Source organism: Pinus tabuliformis, chromosome J, assembly GCF_031772625.1.
Source record: "Pinus tabuliformis cultivar Carrire ecotype Pingquan chromosome J, CPIR1, whole genome shotgun sequence".
Lineage (NCBI taxonomy): Eukaryota > Viridiplantae > Streptophyta > Pinopsida > Pinales > Pinaceae > Pinus > Pinus tabuliformis.
The window spans coordinates 205,516,425-205,538,217 of record NC_142295.1 but is presented as its reverse complement, the minus strand read 5'-3'; the positions used below and the strand labels follow the sequence as shown (position 1 = coordinate 205,538,217).

The 21,793-nt window shown below is 40.0% G+C and overlaps 2 protein-coding genes across 2 annotated transcripts in view; one reads left to right on the top strand and one right to left on the bottom strand.

The window, feature by feature from the left end:
* The window catches only part of LOC149226398 (rhomboid-like protein 19), a 98,714-nt gene that overhangs the window by 25,889 nt on the left and 51,032 nt on the right, over window positions 1-21,793 (top strand). The window contains exon 4 of the mRNA XM_089377478.1: window positions 207-373. Within this exon, the coding sequence (XP_089233604.1) occupies window positions 207-373 (167 nt within the window). The remainder of the gene's footprint in view (window positions 1-206; window positions 374-21,793) is intronic.
* On the bottom strand, window positions 1,591-9,334 carry LOC149226400 (uncharacterized). Its single transcript, XM_089376842.1, has 4 exons — window positions 7,371-9,334; window positions 6,758-7,260; window positions 5,855-5,949; window positions 1,591-1,735 (listed from the first exon to the last, which is right to left on the bottom strand). The coding sequence occupies exons 1-4, from the start codon at window positions 9,301-9,303 to the stop codon at window positions 1,591-1,593; spliced, it is 2,676 nt and encodes an 891-aa protein (XP_089232968.1). The 5' UTR covers window positions 9,304-9,334.

Below are 21,793 nucleotides of genomic sequence, written 5' to 3'. Positions count from 1 at the left end.
GTCCTTGCTAGTTAATTTTGCTTTCTCCTCTCCATTATCCTCTTTGTCTACTTGATTGCAACAATCTGTCTTTTTGAAATTTTTATTAGAGTTCCTGGGTGATAAATGTGAAGTTTGGAAATATTGTATTTCTTCTTGCCTTTATCTCTTGGCATGGAATATTCATACCTGAGAAGGATCTGAACTATTTTTGGTTTCCTCTGCAGTTGATCCTGAGCATAATCGGGCTCCTTTTTAGTGGAAAGTTGCTAGAGCCTATATGGGGTTCGAGAGAGTTCTTGAAATTTATTGCTATTGTCAACATTGTCACTTCAATAAGTGTTTTCATCACTACCATCTTTTTGTATTACATCACGTGGAAAGAGATTTTTCTGTAAGTACTTTGACTCTCTTATTGGTTTTATATAACTCTACCTGGTAGTTTTTTAATAGACATCTTGCCTTCTATTCTAACTGAATCTTTTGGGATATCAGTGGAAACGTTTCTCCAAAGAATGGGCATATGTAAAATGATTTTGGCATAATGATAAAACAACGATTTCCATATTCCTAGCTCCATACTAATGCAAAAGGGAGAGACTTAATATTATGAATTAAATTCAGGAATAATATCTCTTAACTTCTCAAATCATCAGATAAATTATGATAATGTTCTGAAGTAGAGAAATATTCCAAAGGTTTCTTTTCTGTTAAAAAAAATCTTGATTCTAGTCATGTAAGTGCCACATGCAGAATATGAAACAGGCAGCCTTCCCATAATGCTTGTTTGGTTTCAAGCTTTTGCTGTAAATCCGTCTGGAAGAGTATTGGTGAACTTTCAACTACGGGGCTTTTTAAGATAAGATATCTTATTTGAAGAAGGATAAAGACATTGCCTAAATCTACTATGAGCTTGGTCATGATCATTGACGTGGGTTGCCCATTATGTTGCCTATCTAAGGATTAAGCTTTCTATCTAAGCCCATCATTCTGCATCCACAGTTAATGTGGACTGTTCAGCTTCAGGACTGTGATCTTGTTATATTTTTTTTATCTCCATTCAATTACATGTGGAGTATATTTAGCATAGTTAAAAAGAGGTCAAGAAGAGATCAATTATTTTGTCTTTATGTTCCTCGAGACTTTCATGATATATTGTTGTTTTTATTTAAGAATCAAGAGATGCAATCCTTTCCATTCTGATGGATCTGATTGTTTAGTCAGATCCTCACCATAGAGTTGTGATGGAGTTTATAAATGTAAGACACAAAATGATTATAATGTGATGTGTTTCTTGGTACAAAATGACAATCGAATGGGAATTTATACTTTTACACTCATATAATGTGGGCCCAAGTGCTGTACACAAATTTGCCTAGGTTGACACATGGTGCACAATGGAAGGATCCAAACTGACCTTAATGCTGCCACACCTGGGGCAACCCCAGGGCTAAATTGGGCTCCCAATAAATTTATCACCAACATCCCCCTATAAAATTTAGTGGAGGTACAAGAAAAGATCTTCACTCCACTGGAGTAAGCCATCAATCATTTGATGAAGAAGGCATCAATAGATGAAGAACCAGATGAAAATCCATTCCATTTACTTGATTACTCAGAGAAGATCCGTAACTCGAGGAAGAACCATATGAAGGTGTTGGAATTATGCTTCAAGCACCCTCTCCTTAATGCCAATGTCTTCATATCCAATAACTCAGAAAGTGGCATGGGAAACTTGAGCTCCTCTTGGGCTTGTCTGAAAAAGAAATAATGGCCATAGTAAAAAAGATCATCCTGTTGGGCACCTCCAATAGTGTTGTCCTTCAGGGAAAACCAAAGAAGGTAGAAACTGATGAGCCCCTGTCCAGGATCCATAAAAGAGGGTGGGTGAGTCCTCATTCTCATCGATGCACTCCAAGGTAGTCTACCTAATTGCAACACATTTTTGCAGAAAGACCAAAGTTAGAGTCCATGGGTGGACTTAAAAATAAATGTCCGTCATCAAAAAAGGAAATATCATCGTAAAAAAGGAGTCACTAGTGAGGAATCATCACACAATCATCTATCATAATCACAACAAACAACTGTGCAAGTACATGTACGATCCTTCTGTCAGCACAGTGGTATTTTCCTACAAGTTGAACTATTGATCACAGATTTTGTCGACATATTACAAGAAAATGTACTTTATGGTGATGAAAGCAGTTTTCAGGCGACGTCAACATGGATGACATGCTTTTCTCCTTCACATGAAGTCTTCTTCTCTTAACTTGCACTCACTCCAATTTAAAGAAGCATTCCCTTGTTCCACCTGTGCTCTGATACAATGATAGAGTTTATAAATGCAACAAATAAGCCCGAGAACTTAATTAGAGCATTGTTCAGTTGCAATAAATCACAATAACTCTTAGTTATCAATAAACATAAATTAACACCAATGTATGCACAAAGGTTGATTTGCAATCAAATTCTATAAGAGCATAGCTTATAAAATGATTTGTCGCTTGTATTGCTTGATGCAAAATGGTGCAATGGATGGAAGTGGACCCTTTTGATGATCTACATTTGGGGCGGATGCAATCAATCACTAATGAGGATGTACCTTCTAAATTCTATTCTCAGTGGTTTTTGCCATTTGGTTCCTTTGAGATCCCAGTGGCAACTTTACAAAGGATGAGATGGAAATCTAAGAGTTTTCAAGGACATTTCTAAAGGATCTTCAAATGAGTAGGCTCAGACCCTTTGTGTGATGCTTCTATGGATCTTGTTAAATAAGTTATACCCTAGAAGATAGAAACTTATGAGAGGGTTTATCTTTCTAGGGAACTAGAGTTGGCCAAATTGGAGGGATCTGTGAAAGAGTTCCAGCATGAAAAGTCTTCAGGTCTTCATGGCCACTTAGTGAACTTCTATAGAAATATGTGGGATGTGGTTAGCCTCATATATTTCAAGACATGTCAGGAATAGATAATGATGGGGGCATGGTGGGGTCTGTCATTGACAGTCCTATCAAGCTTATTGCTAAAGATGTTTAAAGGGATTTGGTAGGTAGTTGTTATCCTGTCACTCTCTTCAATGTTTTATACAAAATCCTAGCAAAAATGTTTTCTAGGAGTATTGGGGTTGGTTGCTTGAATAGTTTGAAAGGAACAATTGTTTTTCATTAAGGGCAATTATATCCTTGATATTTTTATAACTCCTTGGGAAAGTCTTTAATGTGATCTGGGAACTGCTCAAAAGGCTCTGTTTTTGAAAAGTGATTTTGGTCGAAGCTTATGATAGGATTGAAGGAGACTTCATCCTTAACATGTTGGATTGGTTGGGGTTGGTTCCTTCTATCCTAGATAAGTGGAGATTCTTCTTGTAGGTGTCAATGACTGTTAGTGTGAATAGTGTACTTTTCAATTCTATTTTTTTGCAACATTATATTTTTCCCTCTTGCCCATTATCTCGATGTGATTGCAGCAAATGCTTTGGGTTATTTGTTGGAGGTAGCTAGAGTGCAAGGGGAAATTATAGGAATTTCTTTACCTAGTGACAACCAACATTCAAATGTCCATAATGCAGAAGCTTGATTTTAATGCTCAACTTGACCCACCAATCTGTGGATGTTACTACTTTTTGTGTGGGCACATTTGTAGAAGTTGCAGAGGCAGTTGTTAGTGAGGAAGGATGACCCCTTTAATTGGCTGAGTCATAATCGTTATATATAAAAGCTGGGGAGATCATTTGTTATTTGGAATCCCCTTTGGTATATATATCACTTGTGTTGATGAATAGAAGTGGATAATGGCCAAGTTTGGAAAAAAGTTCAAGCTTGGAAAAAATTTCAAGCTTGGAGTTGTCTCAATATTTCGTTTGCGAGGTGATAGGGAAGTTACAATTGCTGATATAATTCTATTAGCGTGCCATTTTTTCCCCTTCTCAAGCAGCTTATAAAATGCTGGGGAAGGATGTTAGAATTTTTCTTTGGGGCAAGTAGGTTGCGATGAAAGGGGTTGCTCTAGCTCCAATAAATCTTTTCTCATATTTTCACTTACCAAAGTATCAAGACGGATTGGGCCTCCTTGAAATTAGAGCTTGAGGAGTAGTTGTTGCCGATAAATGTGTAGTATGAGTAGTGTAGCAAGATACTCCTTGGTAAGTTTTATTTAGTCATTGATATCAACATGCTGAGGCCCCTTTAAGCCATGTGACATAATCAATAATGCTAAGGCCTTCATGCTTTTAGAATCTTGTTTGCTTAAAAGGCTGTGGGCTGCATGGGAAATGTAATCTTGTTTTCTCACAATGGTAGTTTGAGAGGCCTCAAGATGCTTGGGTGATAGGAGCACAACACCAAAAATAGAAGAAAGATACTCACATGAAAACACAAGAGTGAAAGTATGCAAGTATGAGAGAAGATTGTTGGATATGTAAACATATTGTACACTCATGTGTGTGTGTGTGTCAAGATCAATGTTGCACAAAGCGGGGACAAAACGGGGACGTTTTTTGGAAGCGGGGATGTGGAAGCGGAATTCCCTTTGGTATATATATCACTTGTGTTGACGAATAGAAGTGGATAATGGCCAAGTTTGGAAAAAAATTCAAGCTTGGAGTCGCCTCAATATTTCGTTTGCGAGGTTATAGGGAGGTTACGATTGCTGATATAATTCTATTAGCATGCCATTTTTTCCCCTTCTCAAGCAACTTATAAAATGTTGGGGAAGGATGTTAGAATTTTTCTTTGGGGCACGTAGGTTGCGATGAAAGGGGTTACTCTAGTTCCAGTAAATCTTTTCTCATATTTGCACTTACCAAAGTATCATGAGGGATTGGGCCTCCTTGAAATTAGAGTTTGAGGAGTAGTTGTTGCCGATAAATGCATAGTATGAGTAGTGCAGCAAGATACTCCTTGGTAAGTTTTATTCTGTCATTGATATCAACATGCTGAGGCCCCTTTAAGCCATGTGACATAATCAATAATGCTAAGGCCTTCATGCTTTTAGGATCTTGTTTGCTTAAAAGGTTGTGGGCTGCATGGGAAATGTAATCTGGTTTTCTGACAATGGTAGTTTGAGAGGCCTCAAGATCCCTGGGTGATAGGAGCACAACACCAAAAATAGAAGAAAGATACTCACACGAAAACACAAGAGTGAAAGTATGCAAGTATGAGAGAAGATTGTTGGATATGTAAACATATTGTACACTCATTTGTGTGTGTGTGTGTCAAGATCAACGTTGCACAAAGCGGGGACGAAACAAGGACGTTTTTTGGAAGCGGGGATGCGAAAGCATCATTTTCTAAAATCCTAGGAAGCGAAGCGTCTCGGAAGCATCTAATATATATATATATATATATATTGCATTTATATTCAAAACAAACATCCCAAATACCAAATTAGTTGTAGAAGACATGAAAACATGCATATTTTTACATAAATCAAGATAGATATGGAATCCATGATTCCATTGTACATCAATGATTAATTATTCGAGCATCAACCATCTATATTCTAGCAATTACAAATATACATCAAATTTTTAAGCATATTATAAAACATAAAACATTTAAGCATATTATAAAACATAAAACATAAAGCATATTATCTAGCAAGTGAGCAACTGTCAACAATGAACATTAGTCATTTCCAAAATTCAAATAATAATGTTTACAGAATAGGCCACTTGGCTACCACCAAGACAAAAAGGTTCAAATTCACAACAAGCCTACAAGTCTAATGATTAATCTATGACAAAAGTAGTAAATTGTGAATATATCTACTAATCTCTCCTCCTTCCACCACGAAGAGTACGTGGCGGTGGGCCTCCACGTGGTGGCAATGAAGAAGATGGTGCCTATGGAAGTTGTGGCACTGAAACTGATGAAGACGAAGCCCCTGCTGTTGGTGTTGAAACATGGAAGCTGGGAACCAAGGGACCAAATGGGGGTGGCATCTCAACTCGATCATCATCATCTTGGAATCGCTGAAAAAGTTCATACAAAAAAAACCACTAGTTAACAAAAAAATTAAAAACAAGAATTAGAGAAGTGCTTTATAAGCAAAATTGACACATTTGAATTCAATGGACATACCACTTATTCACTGAATTTTGAAATTCATGCCATAATGGACATACCTAGATAAGAGCATCCTCTAATTTCTCTAATTGCAACACTCCATCCTCCAAATTGGGCTCCTTTGTATTCCTGTCCCAAACCTTAAGGTCTTTATTAGTCTTTGCATCATCACAGTAATGGGACAACAATCGCAAGTTGTAATGAACATAAACCAAGGTCTCTGCCTGGTCTAAACCAGTGTTTTTAAAACTGGAACCGGTGACCGGACCGGTCCACCTAATGAACCGGTTTACCGATCGGAACCGGTCTAACCGGGACTGGTTTGGTCTAAACGAACCGGTTTTTAAAAAATACATTAAATAATTAATTTTTAATGAAACAAAACTATTTTTAAGATGTAAAACCATGATTCCAAGCCAATAGAGACAAAATATGCAAAGTTTGCTCATTTATATACCATGCAAAGGTGAATATATCAAAATGGCACCGAGTGCAATACATATCATCGACAAAATAGCAAAATACATAAGAAATGAGGCTCTAAATGGCCTATAAAGTCCAAAAACAATGCTGCAAGCTATGAGGCCATTGGCCTACTACAAGTCTACAGTGTACACATGATCAATCATCAAGTCCATCACCACTACTAGACACAGGATCATCATCAGGAGCTACATAGACATCATCTGGTTCAGAGTCTGAGGATGCCTCTGCCTCATCTGCAACATCAGTATCAATGCCACCAATGACAATAGAAGTGGACCTAATGGAAGCATGAGTTTTTCGACCTGCACGACTAGTGCCTTCCATTGGTTCCTTGCCTTTCCTTGATGCCGCTACTGATCCTGGTTCTGATGCCGCCACATAATCTGCCTCATCCTCCGCTAAAGCCATGTCGATATCAAAATCAGCCTCAAACACAGGATCTTCAGTCTCCTCCACCCATTCTGATGTTGGATCAATATCGTCCAACACAATGGGATCTAGATCAGGTGATTTGCTCATCATTTGGTTCCTCCTCAGTCGAAGGTTGTATTGCACAAAAACAAGATCATTTAACCGTTTTTGTTCCAAACGGTTTCTCTTCTTCGTGTGTATGCGCTCAAAAACAGACCAATTGCGCTCACAACCTGAAGCACTGCAAGTTTGACTGAGGACTCTAATTGCAAACCTTTGCAATTGAGGACACTGGCCACCAAATGACTCCCACCAATGTGCTGCAAAGAAAAAGGCAATAATTAGTAACTTAGTTTATAATTTGAATTGTAAAGAACGTAAACAATTTTAACTTGAAATGAAAAACAAAATGGAAATTGGAATTGCTTACCTGGTTGGTCCACATCTCTTGCCATCTTTGCCAAGTTTTTGCCAAAAGTACCACTTGCTTGATTGAAAATAGTAAGCTGTCTATGTATATCCAACTGGTCTACATGGTTAGGGACCATGCGCTCCAAGCAATCAATCAATCCAGCTCTGACCTCCCCATCATGCTGATCTCCTAGCCGATTTTTATAGTGATACCTTGGGTTCAAAAAATACCCGGCTGCATGTATAGGACGATGGAGTTGATTGTTCCATCTGTTATCAATGATCTCCCATATACGGCCATATTTAGCTAACCTGTCATTGTAAGCTGCCCGTATCTGCTCCTTTGCCTGATCCATAGCTTCATAAATGTAGCCCATGGCCAATCTTTCCCCATCCACCAACCTTAGCACCTTAACAAGGGGCTCGGTAATTTTCACAAGCTCTACAGACCTTTTCCAAAAATAAGTGTCTAACACTTTCTTTTTGGTGTCTTTTCCATCTGGTCTACGAGCCCACCGAGATTCAGACCATTCATCAAAGGAAAACATTTTCTGCAAGTTTCTATGTTGACCATTGAGACATTGCAACGTGAGGAAGTGAGTTGCAAATCTCGTAATTGCAGGCCTAACAAGCTCTTTGCCTCCAATGTGTTTCCTCATTAGGCTCAATACCCATGAGTGGTTGTAAATGTATTTTGTAATGCACTTGGCATGCTCTACAGTGTTTTTTACCCACTCCACCTTGCCTATATCCTCAAGCATGAGGTCTATGCAATGTGCAGCACATGGAGTCCAAAATATGGTGTTATATTTGGCCTCAAGCATCTTTCCAGCAAGAACATAGTTTGAGGCATTATCAGTGATGACCTGCACAACATGCTGCTCCCCAACTTCCTGAATAATGTTATCCAAAAGCTCAAATAGAAGGCTTGCATCCTTTACCCTATCAGATGCATCAACTGATTTCAAAAACATGGTTCCTTGAGGGCAAGAAACAAGGAAATTAATGATAGTGCGGTTCTTTCCATCGGTCCATCCATCTGACATAATGGAACAACCTGTTTTGACCCATGACTCTCTAAACTCAGCCAAATACTCATCAATGGAAGATATCTCTTTTTGCAAAAGAGCTCCCCTCAAGTCATGCATACTAGGGCCTTTGAAGCCCTTTCCTGCAGCTATAACAGAGTCCCACATAGCTTGGTAATAAGGTGAGCGAGCAGCATTAAATGGGATATCTGAATCATACCACCATCTAGCAATGTATTGGTGAGAAGTTTCTTTGCATTGTTTTTTCCAATGCTGATCCAAAGTGGGTTGAGAACTTGGCTGGGAGGAAGTGGGATTAGATTTAGAAGAGGCAATGTTGGCAGAAGATGAGAAATAACTTTGGATGTTTGGTCTCTTTGCTCCTTTTGATGGTTGGCCAACTCCAATAGAAGGATGAACATAGTGAAAGGGGTCATTGGTGGAAGGGATAGAAGTGGAGTCTTGAATCTCATAATCATCATACCCACTCTCTTTCATAAGATTCATGGCTTCCATTAATTCCCTCTTCCTTGCAATTTCATCTTGGATGGCCTTCTCCCTAGCCTTATCCTCATAAAATTTTTCAAGCTTGGCAATGTATTCTGCCCTAATAGGACCTAACAGTTCTTTTGGTGCATCACATGGCTTTACTTGGCCTCTTACCCCAGCCAAGTGTTGTTTCAACCTAAGAATACCCCCACCTCCAATAGATTTATGGCATAATTTGCATATCATTTTTCCCTCAATTACATCACAATGAACCCATGCACTGTCCTTTCCTTTTGGAGCCATGTTTGCTTGAAATAATAACAATTTGCAAAGAAATCTGCCATTTAAAAAAAAAATTGCAGCTAAGGAACATGGAAAACCAATGATAAATGTAGGAAAAAAAATGCACATGCAAGCTACAAAAATTGATAGCATAGAGCTAGAGAGTTCATAGGCTTAGCATAGATGATAGATCATTGAAGTGAGAAGTTTATAGCACAAAAAAAAAATTCATGGACAGCAGACCCAAATGAGGAATTATCAAGTGCAAATCCTTACCTGGAAATGCAAAGTAGCTCCCTTAGCCTCCTCTTGATGATGGCAACTCCACTGACAGCTACACACTATCTCCAAAATAGCTCCAACTCCAACTCCAAGATGACTACTTCAGCAAAAACTCCACACTCTCCAAGCTCACAAACAAACTCACAAACACTCACAAACACTCCAAATCAGTTGTGTGAGACAAATGAGAGTGAGAGGGGTGTCTTATAGCAAGTGTGAGGGTGTTTTTGGAGGGAAAATCCCTTTCCCTCACCCCCAAAACCCCTAAACCGCCCTCATTTCCAAAAAACCGCTGCGCTTTTTGCTTGACCGGCGGCCTGTCCATAAACCGGCCGGTTTAGGACGGAACCGGCCGGTTAGCAATAAACTGGCCGGTTCCGCCCTAAACCGGCCGGTTTTTACCGGTTAGGGCATATTTCCGGGCAAATGGTGCTTTAAACCGGGTTTTTCCACTGGTTCCGACCGGCCAGCCTTCCAACCGGCCGGTTAGGCCGGTAACCGGTTTTTTCCACTGGTTTTTAAAACTATGGTCTAAACTCAACCTGTTCCTTTTAACACTGTGGATGAAAGAATAAGAGCTCCAACACCTCTATGCAGAAGAAGTGTTTACCACCTGTGATAGCACCCGCAATGCCATTTTCTGTAGAAGTGGAGTAGCACCTCCATGCATGTTCCACAACTCAAGAGAAGAAAAACTCTCTTGATCTCTAATTGCATGCATGCTCCCAAATGGACCAACACTAAGCTTATAGTTGCTCAACTGTTTCTGTACCATGGCAGCCTCCTCCTCATCAGGGATTAATTTATCCAATGCAATCATATATTTTTCTAGAACCTCTGGATCTAGGTGTGGTTTTCTCCTGCTCCCCCCCCCCCAAGTGCCGGTGTTGAAAGCCATGATGGATGATAGTATTTAGGTGTCAAAACATATGCTAATGCATGCAATGGAACATTTAGCATTTCCCATCGGTTTTCCACCTCTGCATGAATATAATTGTACAAGGTGATATCTCTATGCTCAACAATGTCTTTAATCAGCCCCAACATACCTATCCATTTTCTCATACACCTCCCCAATTATTGGCCGATCTGAATCTACAAACTTGATCATGTAATAAATTGGTTTGGTGATTTGCAAAACATATTTACCTTGTGACCAAAAGAACATGTCAAGAATAGTGTCCTTGGCTACATTAGCACCATCTCGATCAATGTTAATTTCCTCCCATGATTCAGAGGTCACCATATTAGTTAAAGCTTGTCTCACCTTCACTAGCTGCCTAGAGGTGAGGTGATAACTTGCAAATCTTGTTTTGCAAGTTTAAGCAACTGCAACTTGGAGTAAGTGCCATATAAGTAGTTTACCCTTGTATGCCTTGTGATAAATTTAATGAGTTGCTTCCCTTTCTTGTAAAGCTCATTAATCCACCCACATTCGTTATGCTTCACATTATCATGCATCAAAAGATGTGTGGATGAGTACGCTCAATAACTTTTCCTGCTGCCTTACAATTTGCTTCATTATCTGTGATCACTTGAACCACATTATTCAGACCAACATCTCTGATTGATTGCAATAGGAGATCTGCAATGCTTTGTCATGACATGTAATAAATACTACACCACTAGCAGAAACACCATGAACATTTATCAAATGTTGGTTTCTAATATTTGTCCACCCATCTAATACAATGGATACCCACAATCCACCCACTCATTTGTAAAACGTGTTAAAGCTCTTTGAACCTTTGCTTTTTCTCTTTCTAATAACACTGTTCTAGCTTTCTCATAGTTGGGGGCCTTATATCCTTTTGGGGCTTCATTGATGGCCTTTACCATTTCATGGCAATAGGAAGAGCGAAGCACATTGAATGGTACACCGCAAGCATAGAAATTGAACTATCTTTCTATCCACAACATCCCTCCCAACAACATTAAGGAAATCCCCTACTGTTCTTTTACCTTCAGAGCTTGCAGAAGTACCATGAGGAGATGAGCTACCAAATCTAGAGGTTGCACTTGATTCAGACTGAGTTTTTTGTTTTTTTGCTTTTTTGTTGTGCAACCTCCTCTATTTGGATGTATTTTCTTCTTTGTTTAGCTGAAATGTTTGGGCAAATTTGTATCCCCACAACATCCTTTTTATCATCACTGTCCATCACCCAACAAAGATGCCTCTTCACAGTGGTATATGAACCACTAAATGGTTTTCCTCCATGACAACCATGAAGGCACAAAAATTTGTAGCTTCCACCACCTTTTCCCCTTTCAAGTTTGGTCACATAGTTCCACAAGGGTGTCAATGCAACTTTCCCCTTTAGTGTTTCAGTGTTCCCTTCAGGTTCACCCCCTTCTTCTTCAAACCCTTCCTCCTCATCATACATTGGGTCACTGATATTGCAACCACTATCCTCTTGTTCTTCTTCCCTTTTATTCCTACTCCCCCTTGTAATCATTAAAACCAAAAGTGGAATGATACATAGAAGCCAAAAGAACATCATCTTGGAATATGAATATAGGTGGTGGACAACCTGCAATTAAATGAGCAAGAAGAAAGAATGGGAAAGAGTAGGAGAGGGAGGAGAAAAATACAAAAAACAATGACAAAAAAATGAGGGAGTTTTGGGTTGCACTTACCTCTTTAGTTCTTGTAGATGGAAGCCCTTCTTTACTCCTCCAAGCTCCTCCTCCTTCTCCTAGCTCCTCCTTCACTCCTCCAAGCTCTCCTCTCTTTCTCCTCTCTTCTCCAAGCTCTCAAAAAATACAAGTGAGCAAATGAGAGGTGAAAGAGCCTTTTAATCTCTTCATCCCCTACCCTAACCCAACTTGGACCCACCCCCAACCACTAGATAAAAAAACGTCTTTGTGGGGCTGCACGACAGAATCGGCGGGCTGGCCACGGAACCGGTCGTGATCCGTACGAATCCTGCCCCGAAACGCTGCTTTTCAGCTGCGTGATCGGCCGCCCGAAATGTGTCTTGACAATTCCGAAACGCGGATCGGGCCGGGCGGTTCCCACAAGGCAGGAAGTGTTTTTTCCGGCCCAATTCGTGTTTCAGAGTTTCCGGGATGTGTTTCGGGTGATGGATCACCCACGGATCCGTACGGGTCGCGTTTCGGGGTTTTGATTCGCAGGGGGGGGGGGGGGGGGGGGGCGTTTCGTGGAACACTTGTCAAGATTGAGAGAAAGAGAGAGAGAGAGAGTACATAATTTTTCTAGGAGAGTTGAAGTTGATCATGTCTCCTGATACGCTTGGATTAGCAGCCTCGACAAGGTCCGGTCAAGACACTAGGCAGACATAGGAGATACACCTACTGTCATCTCACTGCAATCTCCTCTCACTTTAGGCCAATGCCTACAATGCTACAAGGGGGCATCCCAATCTACACATACTTCACCAACAAGCCTATGAGACTAATGCCTAGAAACAATATATATGATGAAGGTTAGAAATGAATTGAAACAAAATACTAAGTCTGATATATGAATACTAACTGCAGAAAATACAAACCAGCATAGAAAACTATCTCAAAATATCCAATAAATGGTTAACTTGATGCTTAAGAATGAGGGAAATGTACATATACCAAGTGAGATGACCTATCCTTGATTGTCACTTGATTTATTACATGATTTGGACGAGCTTGCTGCTGTCCTACACTTCCAGATCTACAAAATAACCAGAAAATATAGAAATACCAGATTTGGAGTGTCTTTGAAGCAACCTAGAAGTATGGGAACACACTGGGATGCTGGATCCTTTGGTTCTTGAGTTTGGGGACTGAAATCTAAGTGAAAACACAGCCTAGCCATGATAAAAATGCAAGTAAATGGTAAGCTACTGCAATCTGATCCCAACTTGCATGAAAATGGGTCCAATCCCCATAGGGTCAAAAATGGAAAATGTCCTAATGAAGATTAAATATTTTGCAGCTCTTAGGGAAGCTTTAAACACTTCCAAATATTGATAATATGCAGTTTAAATACTTAAGAAATGAAACTAGGGCTTTAAGGGGTTAGAAACAACCTCTCTCACAAAACTCTAGGTAAGGAGCCTTACCAATCCTTCAAAAGATATTGCTGTTACCAAATTTCAGAATTGTGAAGACACCTTCAAGACCCTCAATATGATGTTAGATAGTCCTTGAAAGCATTAAATAAGAGGGCTGTTCTTGCTCAGGCCTCGAGATACCAATATAGCACAAATCCGAAGAGAATTGTCTAGATCAAAAATATAGTTTGTCAACCTTCGTCTAGACAATAAATAAAACATTTTCAATGGTTTATTCTTTATTTTTGATGGTTATATTTTTCTACTTTTGTGTTTTTTGGGATTTTTTTAATACTATTATTGTATCCTTTAATTCATTTTATCCTAGATTTAGCTTTGGCATTTTCTAGGAGTTGTGTTTGCACTCCCACATTGTACTCGTATTGGTTGTATCCTTCAGTGCCATTGACCTATTTATGGTCATTCCTTGGACATTAAGAAAATTATCTTATCTTATCTCATTACTTAAAACCCCCCTAAGGAGGTGATGTCACCTTGAGAGGCTTGATTTGCTAAGGAGGAGGTTGATTTGCACCAAAAGGCCAAGTGTCATGACCCTAGAGAACCCACATGGATTAAGGTGCAGTGTGGATCTCTAGTGTGTGGCACCAATTTCTTTCCAATCGATGGTGTGACAAGGTCAGTTGTAGCCGACATGGACTATGCTTCTCAAAACTTCTTACTTAGTCTTTCTTGTAGTGAACTCTTCAGTGGAATTTGTATTACACTTAATCAATTCTCAATGTCTATAGCTTAAAACCATAAATCGTGCAACAATATCAATCCAACAATGGCGAACAATAGTGCACGAGAATATATGATGGGCGGTCCTCAGCCTAACACTCGAAGAATGATATCAATACATATAATGATATGTTACAATAGTTTGGTTCAACTAATCAAATTATTACAGCCCGTTACAAAATCTCACTTTATAACTCGATTCACCAACTGTTCGGTACTAGCAATTGAAATACACAACAAGAATCTTGCGACACCTTGGCCGAATCCAATACATATAACACCCATCCATTCCCTAGTTACGACACCTCAAGAGAAGAGCGTAACACCCTATCTGACTTGATTCCTCACTTGGGTGGTAGGAACCTCCATTACATATATAGAAAACCCAATATATAATGGTGAACTCCTTCCACCAACCTTGCTCAATTGACGTGTCGTTCAATCATGAGTCACTAAGCTGATTGTGCGTTCGGTTGCACGCATCCATGTTGTGTGCACCTCATATTTTCTAACTCGCCCAATTGATGGTCCTCCTTAGTTTCCTTGGTCCACTGAGCACGTCCAACTCATGGCGCTTGCCCAAACAAGTTATCTCCTTGGTTTCTTTGATCCAACGAGCATGCCCAATTGATGCCGCTTGCTTGAACAAGTCATCTCTTTGGTTTTTCAGTCCATCGAGCATGCCCAACTCATTGGGCTCTCTTGAACAAGCCATCTCGTGTCGCACCAGGTGCTTGGTCTAGGGAAACCCCAAATTTTTGGCGACCCCCTAACTGATGTCCGCTTAATACCCACCTTAAGTCTTGGTTGTCCAAAAGAACTCATCTAGCCAATGTCATTTGAGCCCATCCATGAGTTGGAATGTCTCGTTCCATGCAATTTGTCCTGGCGATAGTGTCATTGTGCTCTCCAACTAGGTGTCGGTGAAAACTCGGGTGAGGCATGCTTGCCCACCATCTTGAGGGTCTAACACCAACATTCCCCTCAAATCTCGCTTGAAGTGGCTTGGAGTAAAATTAGAGATGTAAGGGAGGCTCAATGTTCTCCTTAAGATGCTTAATGTTCCCTTAATTTGACCTTTTGACCTCCCAATGTGTTAAAATTGGCACCTAGGGCCAATCTCCATGTGGGTCATCTTATTTATGGTAGCTGATATTTTTCTTGGATCCCTCTCATTGAGGTGTAGGATTGATCTAAAGATCATTCGATTCCAACAAGTATTCATGAGATATGAATTTATTTGTGTTATGGGACAATTCGTCAAGGTCGCCCAGCAACCAAATTGCCCCCACTTGTGCTCAGCGTTTTAGTATAAATAGAGGTGCCTTGAAGGTCATTTGTACACACACTTCTTGTGATCTCTTCCTCTCCACTTGTCTTGGGTTTGGGTGGGAGGAGAGATCCTAAGAAGACAATGCTGCCCTAATGGAGAAGATGCCCTAAAACGCAGTAATGGAGATGATGCCCTAAAACGTAGTCATGGAGAGGATGCCCTAGCTCAATGATATCATGGAAGAAGGCATGCCCTAGATCTGAACGTTGCCATGGGAAGGAAGAGTCTTGGACGTGCCCTAGCTGCAGTCAAGAGGGGCAGTAAAAGTGTAAGCCCTAAACGCAACCAAAGGGTCTTTTGTCTAAGGGAGTTTCAATGCTATCCAAGGAGCCCTAAAGGAAGCCCTAGCCGCAGAAATTAGGAAGACATTTGCAACCCTATGGACGCTGTTAAGAGGGATATGCCATGCCCTCATCCACTATGCTAAAAGAATCAAGGACACAGTCAAAGGAGGTCTTAACTTGTAAAAGACTTCGCTGTCATGAGGAAGCCCTACTGCCTAAACTGCTGATCTAAATCAAGGTAGCCCTAAACGCTGTCTTTAAAAGATGTTCTAGCGGTAGTAGGAGGAGAGTCCTAGCAGCCATTAAGGGAGAGGTATAGTTGCCAATGTTGTGAAAGTTGTGATTGGGATTAAATCGGCGCGGGAACAAATCGGAAAAAATTGGAAAAATCGGGAAAAAATTGGAAAAAATCGGGAAAAAATCGTTTGGTACAAAAATATTAATTTTTCTCAATTTTTTTAATATCTAAACCATATACAACATAAAATAAATACATTGACACATAAATATGATAAAAAACTAATATATAAGATGTTTAATATCATTTCTAGCGCTAAAATCACACATAACATTGAATCATGTCCTGAATAGTAAGTCCTGACTCCCGAGTCTCAACTCAGCCTCAAAATATCAACAAAAAATATGATAATGTATCTCATCATGTCATAATGTCATATACAATAAAATGAAAGTCTAATCCTATTAATTTCCTCGGCCCCTCTTGCGAGAAAATGCCACAGATTTCCCTTTCCCTCTAGATGTAGATGCTGGTGCCCGTGCTGGTGGAAATGGCAGTGGAGTCTGATGTGCTCTAGAAGCTGAAGAACTAGAAGTAGGAGCTATAGGAGGTAGACCACGTCCTCTACTGGTGGCAGTGGTAGCCCAGGCAGGCGGTATCACCTCCTCCTCCTGTTCCTCCTCCTCCTCCTCCTCCTCCTCTTGCTCCTGCTCCTGCTCCTCCTCCCCCTCCACTACATCCTGCACTAACCAATCATCAGCAGAATCCATGAGAGGCCTCTCGGCCTCAACCCTCCATGCAACAGTGGTGTCAATCCCATCCAATGAGATGGCATCCACATCAGGTGTCCTCTCAAGTTGCCTCACCCACAATCGAAGATTGTAGTAGACGTAGACCATGTCATTAAGTCGCTGGGACTCCAACCTGTACAAAGATCATGAAATAATAATTAATAATTATAAAAAAATATTGTTTAATGAATTCAAAAATTTATTTGGAAATTTGCAATATTTTAAATGTTTAAGTGTTAACCTGTTGCACTTCTTGTTGTGTATTTTTTCAAATACACTCCAGTTGCGCTCACATCCTTAGGAGCTGCATGTTTGGCTAAGGATGCGAATGGCAAGCTTTTGCAGAAGGGGTACCCTGCCACCATACATTTTCCACCATGCATCTACAACAAAATTACAAATAAAATTTTAAATAAACATAAGAAAAAAATGGAATTTGAAGAGACAATGAAATTTGAAACAAAGTTACAAACTAAAAAATACCTGGTATTTTAATCGTCCTATCAGTGATAGCCATGTCAAAGCCAAATGTGCCACCTGCCATCCTATATGTCTCAATTTGTTTAGAGATCTCTGTACGTTGTTCTGGAGATCCACCATCTTCTGGACACAGGATAAGAATCCATCCATGATCTCAGCATCAAAATCAAACTCACATGCATAATAAAATGCAGGGTTCAGGAAAAGCCTAGCAGCATGAATGGGACGATGGAGTGTGTTGTTCCATCGCTCATCAATCACTCCCCATAGAAGGAGTTGTTTCTGAAACCCATCATCTCCCTTATCATCATAGTAGGCCCGAATGGCTTCTTTGGCCCTGTCCATGGCTTCATACAAATAGCCCATTGCGGGCTTCTCACTATCAACCAACCGAAGAACCTTTACCAAAGGTTCAGTAACGGCACACACCTCCTGCACTCCCGCCCAGAAGTCTTCCTGGTATGAAACTAGTTTGCATACGGCCTCTCCTTTTGGTTTGCGGCTCATTGGCAAAGCACGCCACTCCTCTGAAAGAAACATTCTCTTCACATACATATAGAAGTCAAGAGGGATTGAAGAGATATGAAACTGGTGGCAAACCGTGTAATGGCGGGGCGCACCAACTCTTTGTTGTTGGTGAATCTTCTCATCAAGCTAAGCACAAATGTATGATTATATATAAATTTTGTAATGCTTTTTGATGAGTCAACAATATCTTTGACAAAGGGAATTTTCTCTATGTCCTCTAACATCAAATCAATACAATGGGTAGCACAAGGTGTTCAAAATAAAGTAGGATGCCTGTCCATAAGCATCCTACCAGCAGCAACATAATTTGCAGCATTGTCCGTTATGAATTGGACAACATGATGTTCACCCACCTCCAAAATAAACACATCCAGCAAATCACATAAAGTTCTTGCATCTTTGATTTGTGCAGATGCATCAACAGATTTGATAAACATAGTCCCCTTGGGACAACTAACCAAGAAGTTTATAAGGGTTCTCCCCTTTTGGTCAGTCCAACCATCTGACATAACAGTGCATCTTGTTTGTGCCCATGATGCCCTAAAATCCTCCAATCTTTGGGTGCAGTCACACTTTTCATTTTGAAGAATCCGGCCTCTGAAATCATGATAAGAAGGGATTTTGTACCCTGGGCCAACACTGGCAATAGCATCAACAGTAGGTTGGAAAAATGGATTATTCCTTACAATGCTGAAAGGAATATCACTCCAGAGGAGAAATTTTGCCATCAACTTGTCAGCTTGTTCTTTCTCAGTTCTTTTTAGCATTGAATCGATAGATGGCTGTGAACCAGGTGTGGTTCGAGGAACAAAAAATGATGATGCAGCTACCGGATTGGCTGACGCTGCAGTAGAACCGGTGCCACTTGGCCCACTTCTTTCAGCTGACCTTTTTAGTTGCCTTTTGAGTTCTTCTTTGGCCTCTCTAGTCTGCTCTAATTCTTCCAATGCTCTCATGGCTCTTTGGATAAGTTCAGCATTTGTATTTGTACAAGGCCCCACATCATGTCCAGGGATTTGTGCAAGGTGAAACTTCAACCTGTACACCCCCCCGAACATCTCCTTTCCACACAACTTGCAACTCAAGTTTTGTCTATCATTCGAAGCATGAGGTACAACATATTCCCAGAAAGGATCCAATTTCCTTGGCATGTTTGTTTTTGAACTTTGAAGTTGCAAACTTGAAGTCTTGAATGGTGTTTTGGTGCAGTTGTGAACCTATGGGAAAATAAGGATTAGGATTACAATTTAGCATTTACAAAATTACAAGTTACAAATTTACAAATTACAATTTAGTATTTTAAATTTTTTAATTTTTACATTGATGATTGTACAATGAAAATCCAAGTTACCCGTAACCCAACCTAAAACAACCATTCTAAAGTTCAAAGTTTCAAAATTCAAACACAAATTACCCAACCATTCCAAACCCAAGTTACCCAACCAAATGGCAAAAACAATGAAAAAAACATAAACAATGTTTAAAAAAAATGAAAACAAAAAAAAATTGGTTCCCATAGTCATACCAACTACCCATCCCAAATCAATGAAGAAATACAAAAAATTCTTTAAAAACAATTAAAACAAAAGAAAAATGGTGCCCATACCAAGTTTCCCAACCAAAAACAATGAAAAACATACAAAAACAATGTTTTTAAACAATGAAAACAAAAAAAATTTAATCCTTATATTGTTTCTATGGAGAAATCGGTGGTCTCCTCTTGATTTTCTCCTCTAAGCACTTAGATTTGGCTAAAAACCCTCTTCAGCTTGGTCTCCAAGAGCTCCTCCTCCCTCTGCGCGCGACTGTCCAAATGAGCGCATGGAAAACCCAAAAAAAGGTTATAAAACCACGCTGCCACGACCCCCGACGACGATTTTTTTAAGAAAAAATCGCGATTTTTTTGTTTTTATCGCGATTTTTTCAGTAAAAATCAGCGAAAAAATACCGGCGATTTTTTTCGTATAAAAATCGCGATTTGATCGGCAGAATGAAAAAATCGCGATTTTCACAACACTGATAGCTGCTATGAAAGGAAGGTTTGGTTGCAGACGTAGGAGGCCTATTTCAGCAGTCAAAAGAACCTCATCCACAACAAGAAAGAGACTGATCAATGTGTACATTTGAGAGTTGTTTCAAGGGTCAAATTAAAGGGCTGAACTACTTGCTGGTAGGAGGTTTGACTTCTGATGTATATGTACTATCTTTCTATCTGCTGAACTATTGAAGAACATATAAGAGAATTGATCAAGGGTTTCCCCACATTGGGGTTTGTCCCTGGCTAGCGCCACATCTTGTGTCCTCTTGTCTTATGTGATTTATGTTTATGTTCTATCTGCAGTTTACTTTAATGCTGATGTGATTGCTAATCTGGAAAAGATATTGAGCTAACTATGAAAATTGAAATAAATTGCTCTAAGCATAGAACATACCTAAAATTAACATGGTATCAGAGCTTAGGTGAAGACAAAGCCCAAGCAAGAGTGAAAGAGCAATCACCGAAGACAGTTGGGAAAGGACAAAAGGATCAATGGATTCCTCATACCTCTTCTAATTCTCCAAGGGTGAAGTCGAAGCAGAGAATATTATCAGAATGGCGCAGCGAAAGTTTCTGATGGCCTACCTGAAGATCACTTCTATGGAAAGTCCAGATCTAAGGGTGGAAGGAATGGCAGATGCCTTGGTTGTAATAGGTTCGGCCATTATGCGAAGGAGTGTCTGAGATAGGGACACATCACTTGATGATGATAACAATCATTCTAGGACATCTTCAATGATCAGAGGAATGACTGGTAATGCAGGTCATCAAGGAAATGGCTGACTCTTCAGAGAAAGCAAGGAACTCCAAGTATGAAGAATCAAATGTTGTTTCTGATAAGATAAAGAAGCATTATCTTGTATTGGTCCTCTCCTTCAGATTCTTTGGGAATCTGGCTTATTGATTGTAGTGCTTCAAGGCACTCCATCAGATAGAAGGGTGCTCTCTCTAATTTGGTAGAGATGGAACAATCGTGGGATTATACTTGGATCCGATGCCACCTATCCCGGAAAGGGTGTAGGGAACATTACCCCTCAATTGAATGAGGGTAACTCGATTCACTTACAAAATCTCTTTTATGTACTTGATCACAAGAAGAACCTGGTGTCCATTTCAGCAATGGAAGTCAAAGGTTACAGGGTGGCATTCATCGATGGAAAGGTACTTGTTTAAAAATAAAATTTTCTAAGATGCTTTTGAGTTCAAGGTTGGCAATTTGTGTCAAGTTGCAGGATGGTCCATTGGGGAACATATCAGTTGACACATCTCATCTATAGCACCGGATGTCTACTTATGGGTCCCTACCCGATGCGAGTCAGATGGTGACTCAGATACCTGAATTCAAGAAGAGCATGAAGGTACATGTCTGAGATGTACCGAAGGAAAATCTTACAAGGGGACCATTCCCCTCGTGTAGCAGGTCCACAGGTTTGGAACAACCCGAGGAGTTTGAGATTTATGATAGGGAATCTCATGTATACAGGTGGAAGAAAGCGCTCTATGGCTTGAAGCAAAACACCCCGGGCATAGTATGAGAGGATTGATAGCTGTCTGATGAAGCTGAGATTCATTAGGAGTGAAACAGATCCAAACCATTGCTCGAAGGTTGTGGATGATAGACCTCTCATATCGGCACCTTCTGATGACGACCTATTTCTGACAGGTGCAGACCCTCTCATTTGCAGAAGTAAGAGGGAGTTGGATTCCAGGTATGGAATGGTAAATTGCAAGCCCGTGACTCCCTCGAGGATCTTAACTTTCAGAAGTTATATGGTAATGAAGATGGACCAGATTTGGGAAATGCCTTTGAGTTTCATAAACTCATTTGCATTGATGTTCTTGGTGAACTTTCGTTCGGATATATGTTTTGCAG

Excerpts from the sequence above, each read along its gene's own strand:
- LOC149226400 (XM_089376842.1), bottom strand. The coding sequence starts at position 9,303 with ATGCTATCAATTTTTGTAGCTTGCATGTGCATTTTTTTTCCTACATTT. Across the intron at positions 7,261-7,370 it reads AAGAGATGTGGACCAACCAG|CACATTGGTGGGAGTCATTT; the intron begins GTAAGCAATTCC and ends TTTTCTTTGCAG. Across the intron at positions 1,736-5,854 it reads ACACCAACAGCAGGGGCTTC|ACAAGCCCAAGAGGAGCTCA; the intron begins GTCTTCATCAGT and ends TTTCTTTTTCAG.